The sequence below is a fragment of the Chiroxiphia lanceolata genome, chromosome 3 (genome assembly GCF_009829145.1).
Source record: "Chiroxiphia lanceolata isolate bChiLan1 chromosome 3, bChiLan1.pri, whole genome shotgun sequence".
Classification (NCBI taxonomy): domain Eukaryota; kingdom Metazoa; phylum Chordata; class Aves; order Passeriformes; family Pipridae; genus Chiroxiphia; species Chiroxiphia lanceolata.
Window position 1 is genome coordinate 111,181,214 of NC_045639.1, and position 5,964 is coordinate 111,187,177.

At 42.4% G+C, this 5,964-nt stretch overlaps 2 protein-coding genes across 2 annotated transcripts; both read left to right on the forward strand.

Moving 5' to 3' along the window:
* The first annotated feature begins 827 nt into the window (after window positions 1-827).
* On the forward strand, window positions 828-1,769 carry LOC116785062 (taste receptor type 2 member 9-like). The gene has a single exon (XM_032684236.1). It carries the CDS (start codon window positions 828-830, stop codon window positions 1,767-1,769), a length of 942 nt encoding a protein of 313 aa, XP_032540127.1.
* Window positions 1,770-4,296: 2,527 nt separating this feature from the next.
* Window positions 4,297-5,296, forward strand: LOC116785060 (taste receptor type 2 member 9-like). Its single transcript, XM_032684234.1, has one exon. The coding sequence runs from the start codon at window positions 4,343-4,345 to the stop codon at window positions 5,294-5,296; it is 954 nt and encodes a 317-aa protein (XP_032540125.1). The 5' UTR covers window positions 4,297-4,342.
* The last annotated feature ends 668 nt before the right edge of the window (window positions 5,297-5,964 follow it).

Here is a 5,964-nt window from a genome sequence, read left to right on the forward strand (position 1 = left end):
ATGCCCTACAGAGCTTAACAGACCTTGCCTGTTAAAAACCCAGTTTTCAGGACCGAAATTCATTTGGAAGCTTGAGAGTATTTAGGTGAGGGAGGAACCTAGCATGGTCCCATTCCTAAAACTTTTCATATTGCAAGTAGATGAGATTTGAACCCTATCACAGGGACTCATGATGCTTTTTACCCTTTTCCTGTATATGCTTCAACTTAACCCTGGAAAAAAGCCTGCAGCTTTCCTTTTGCTGCCTACCCACGCACCCCACTATGTAGCTCTTCGAAAGTCTTAAGGCCTTACCATGGGAAAACTAACTCCACATGCCTGTGGAGGATCAAAAGAAACTCTAGTTTTCTAGCACATCGGTTGAACTTTTCAGCTCCTGGACTCTGGGATGAAAGAGCACAGTGACTCCCCTGACTGTGCTCTGCTGAGAGCACACCCTGCTCACCAAGAGCATCACTGGTGGCCAAGGGACAGAAGAACCCAGATCCTGAAGCCTGACATGAATCAAACAGGGCTACTCACAAAATCACAACACTGTCCACAGCATAAAAACATCTCTGCTCTTTGTGCCACCCAACACAGCCCTCCTGAACCAACATGCAAATCCTGCACACTGACACTGACACCAGGTAAGGGGATACCCAGCACATTTACATCCCTGCACCTGCCCTGCTCTCAAGACGAGCGGCACCAAAATCCCCCCCACCAGCAGCTCTATAAAGCTCCTCTTTCCACACCTGACACTCAGGCAACAGCAGCCGCTGACCTGTGTTTGGCATTGGTGCAACAGCCCCTTGTCCACCACAGCACTGCTCCCAGCTCCCAGGATGGAGGTTTGTCGCTCTCCAGAGCAATCCAATGTCACTGCATACGGTGCCACAGCTGTGGCCGTCATCACCTTTGAGGCGTTTGCTGGCCTGTGGATAAATGCTTTCATTGTTTCTGTGATTTGCATGTCCTGGATCAAAAGGAAAACCCTGAACTCTAATGAGAAGATCTTGCTGTTTCTGGGATGCTCCCGGTTTTTGGTTTTGTGCTTCTCATGGGTATATTCCTTTTTTTCAATAATTTATCCCAATTACCTTTATGTTCCACCCACATATACTCTAATTGTATCTATTCAGAACTTTTTTGAGTGTTCCAACTTGTGGGTTTCAGCCTGTCTTTGTGTTTTTTATTGTATAAAAATTGCCAATTTCAGGAACAGCTTCTTCATCTACCTGAAAGTAAAAATTGACAGGATGGTGCCCTGGCTCCTGTTGGGGTCAGTGCTTTTCTCCCTGGTTATTGGAATCCTTGTCTATGATTTCGCTAATAAACCACACTGTAACAATTCCACCAGTGAAGGAAATTTTTCAAAAGTGAGTATCAGAATGGAGGAACATTTTTTGTCTATTTTTTTAATCTATGGCTTTGAGTTTGTCACTTCATTCACAGCAGTCATCTTTTCTGCCCTTCTCCTTCTCTTTTCTCTCTGGAGACACAAACGCAACATGGAGACAATGATGAACCTCAGCATGGATGCCCACATCAAAGCCATGAAATTTTTTCTCTCCTTCTTTGTAATATACAGCATCAACTTTGCATGTTTGATCTTGAATATGGTTTATACCACAGAGAATGGAGGTCCTGAGATATTTCTTCTTTATGTACTTCTCTACACCTTTACTGTTGTTCATTCCCTTATTCTGATTTTCAGCAATCCCAAATTGGAAAAGTCAATGCTAAGGATTCTGGCCTGTGTGAAGTGCAAGTTTTGCATGAGGTAGGAACTGTAGTAAAAGCTGGAGCCCTTGAAAAATGCTGATATTTCATTATAGAAAACAAATAATTTAATCTGTAATGCAATTTTTGAGGTAGTGTGGATGATACAGATGTTCTAGAAAACTTCATGAAAATTCTTTAAACCACATGAGTATGAGTTAAATCATTATCACTTCATTTAGATAAACCTTTGAGCTAAATTATTGTCAATAACAAATTCATTTAGCTCTGGTCACATGGGCTGTATGTAAAAAGGCAATGACAATACTGCAAACCTTCCTCAAACACTTTGGCATTTGCTGATTGAAATGACTGAACTGAAACAACAGGTTTATCTCTATTTTGGTTTACATTTCTTTCTGCTGTGGCTCTGTTCCTTGTAATATTTCCAGTTGTATCAGTGCCTGTCAGTGTAGGTAGGTTGGGTGTTCCCTGAAGGACTGCATCCTATGGAGACCCCATGCTGGAACTGGCTTATTCCAAAGGACTGCAGCCCATGGGTGGGACTCACACTTGAGCAGAGGAAGAGCGGGAAGAAAAAGAAGTGGAGGAGACAACACGTTATGAACTGACCACAACCCCCCTTCCCTGTCACACTCTGCCACTGAGGGGGAGGAGGTGGAGAAGGTGGGAATGTGAGAGTGAATTTTGGCCTGTGATAAAGGAGGGGGGAAAGTGAGGGGTTCTAGTTTTGTGGGTTTTTTCTTATTATCCTACTCTATATTGAATTGGCAATAAATTTAATTTTCCCCAAGTCAAGTCTATTTTGCTTGTGACAGTAACTGGTGAGTGATCTCTCTGTCTTTATCTTGACCCATGAGTGTTTCTATCCTATCTTCCCTCCCTGCCCTATTGTAGAGTGGGAGTGAAGGAGAGGCTGCGTGAGGGTTCGGCAGGTGTCCAAGTTTAACCATACACAGCAGGCCATGTAAATTTAAAATAGTTCCAGCATCCACAGAACAGAATCTGATTTGTTCATCTCTGTCACCAGCTCAGGCTCAGGGGGACATTTTACCTCATGCCAAGTGCCAGTTTTGCATTTCTCATAATAACACCTTCAAACACGCTTCCTTCCTCTTCATGAATGCGAGAAACAACCATTTAGGCCAGAACAACCTCTCAAACACTGTAATATCTCCTTTCCCAAACACCACACAATCTCTCAGGCTGCCTCACCAACCAACCCATCTCTCTTTAAACAGCAACTGCCCAGAAACAAGTAAACTAATAACTAATGCCACTTTATAAAATGCTAGTCCTCCTTCTCTGTCTAAGGAGGATTTGGGGTTGAATTAAGATTTCCATATCAAGTTTATAATACCTGCCCAGAGGAGATTTTTATTTTGTTTCTCAGGATTGCATCCTGAACCAATTGTGGCCTTCTGAGCATTAAAGTTTAGTTATGGATGCAATGGATTTCCCCAGTAGAAACTGCGGAACTAAGAGCCTAAGTAGTTAGTGAACTAACTAGTTAGGCTACTCAGCTGGGATTTCCCATATAAAGGAGAAAGACAAGGATTGTGGAGAGGGAAGAGGTTCAGCCTGAACCAAGCTCAGATGGAAGCAATTCAGTCTGATGCAATTCTTCTGATGCGGAAACACACAGGTCTGGTGCTACGTGAGATGCAAAAAGGGCATCCAAAAGTGGTTGGTAGATGAAAGACTGAGAGATTCTTTCCCCTTCTCAAGCGGTGCTGGGGAGCATGGATTTGAATTAAAAGCAGACATCTGTGTTTCAAGCGCCTGACCAACATCTTCCTGCTTTAAAAACCTAGCATTTGGGACTCTGATTTACATCCTTATTTTTTTAAAGATGTGAGATTCTCCAGGTAGAACTGAACACAAACTCCAGTCCCGGTATGGTCCTTTTGGTGTAATATCTTCATTTAATTTCCCTGTACAAGCACAATCCCATCAGAGACACTTCAGACCTGTTGTAATACAAATAACGTCTATTCTTCTCATATCCATCTAGAGAGAAGAAGAAAGAAGGAAAACAGACAAGGAATAAAAGCCACCTACACCATTTATTGTGGTTTTTTCAGCAAAACAAGAGGAAATTCAGAGTAAAGGATAAAGAAGAGAACAAGAAATATCAGAAAATGAAAATTCTCTCAAAGCAATACGTTAACGTCCACCAGTATAAAAAACTATGAAAAGAAATAATATTTTTGAATGACTGCAGTCAAAACTAATTTGCTCATTGTAGTTGACCGAAGCACAGAAAAGCCCAGATCCTGAAGCCTCACAGGGATCAAAATGGGTCAGTCACAAAATCACAGCGCTGTCCAAAGCACAAAAACATCTCTGCTCTTTGTGCCACCCAACACAGCCCTCCTGAACCAACATGCAAATCCTGCACACTGACACTGACACCAGGTAAGGGGATACCCAGCACATTTACATCCCTGCACCTGCCCTGCTCTCAAGACGAGCGGCACCAAAATCCCCCCCACCAGCAGCTCTATAAAGCTCCTCTTTCCACACCTGACACTCAGGCAACAGCAGACGCTGACCTGTGTTTGGCATTGGTGCAACAGCCCCCTTGTCCAGCACAGCACTGCTCCCAGCTCCCAGGATGGAAGCTTGTCACTCTCAAGAACAGTTCAATATCACTTCATATGATGCCACAGCTGTGGTTATCGTGACCCTTGAGGCATTTGCTGGCATGTGGATAAATGCTTTCATTGTTTTTGTGATTTACATGGCTTGGGTCAAGAAGAAAACCTTGAACTCTAATGAGAAGATCTTGCTGTTACTGGGATCCTCCCGGTTTTGGTATTTGTGCATCTCATGGGTATATTTCTTTCTTTCAATAATTTACCCCCATTTCCTGTATGTTCAACCCACACTTCAACTAGTTGCATCTATTCAGAGCTTTTCAAGTTATTCCAGTCTGTGGTTTTCAGCCTGTCTTTGTGTCTTTTATTGCATAAAAATTGCCAATTTCAGGAACAGCTTCTTCATCTACCTGAAAGTAAAAATTGACAGGATTGTGCCCTGGCTCTTGTTGGGGTCAGTGCTTTTCTCCCTGGTTATTGGCATCATTACCTATGATATCGCTAATAAACCGCACTGTAACAACCGCAATTCCACTGGACGAGGTAATTTTTGGAAAGCAAGTATCAAAATGGATAAACATTTTTTCCCTTCTTTTTTTATTGCTGGCTTTGGATATGCTGTTTCATTCATGGCAGTCACTTTTTCTGCTCTTCTCCTTCTCTTTTCCCTCTGGAGACACAAATGCAACATGCAGACAAACTCCATGAAGGACCTCAGCATGGATACCCACATCAAAGCCATGAAATCTATTCTCTCCTTTTTTGTAATGTACAGCATCAACTTTGCATCTTTGATCTTGACAATGGTTTATGCCACGAGGAAAGGAAGTCCTTTGACGTTTCTCATTTTAGTATTTCAATACGCTTTTCCGGGTGCTCATTCACTTATTCTGATTTTTGGCAATCCCAAACTGGAAAAGACATTGCTAAGGATTCTGCCCTATGTGAAGTTCAAGGCTTGCATGAGGTAGGAACCGTAAAAAACTGCTGTAGCACTTGCAAAATGTCGATATTTCATTCTAGAAAGGGAGTCATTTAATCTCTCATGCAACTCTCCAGGCAATGTAGATGATACAGATGTTCAGTCTTCATCACTGAGATTAAGAAGATATCATTCAAATACTTTGAACTAAAATAGCGTGGCTTAAATAAAATATTTTCAATTATAATTTCATCTAGGTAATTCTTTGAGTTAAATTATTGCCAAGAAAAAATTCATTTAGACCTGGCACATGGACTGGTTACAGAAGGGTAATAACAATACTGCAAACTTTCCTCAAACACTTTGGTATTTGTTGATTAAAAAAACCAAAATAACAACAGGTTTATCTCTGTTTTAGTTTACATTTCTTGCTGCTGTGGCCCTGTTCTAGTGTAACATGATGAGCTGTATCACTGCCTGGCAGTGGTTGATAACTGATGTGTGAACACATTGATCCCTGTCACTCTCCACGGGTGGTCACTGACACACAAACAGTGATGCAGGAATGGCCATGGGGGGCACAGGTGGGTGCAGAGCCCACTGCCCACACCAGCCCTGAGTGTCTTCTCTGCCCCACTTCCTGCCAGAACAGGATTGCCCTGCTCTGTGTGACTGCTCTCCTGCTCTGCTTTTACTTGTAGGTGAGATTGACTTTTC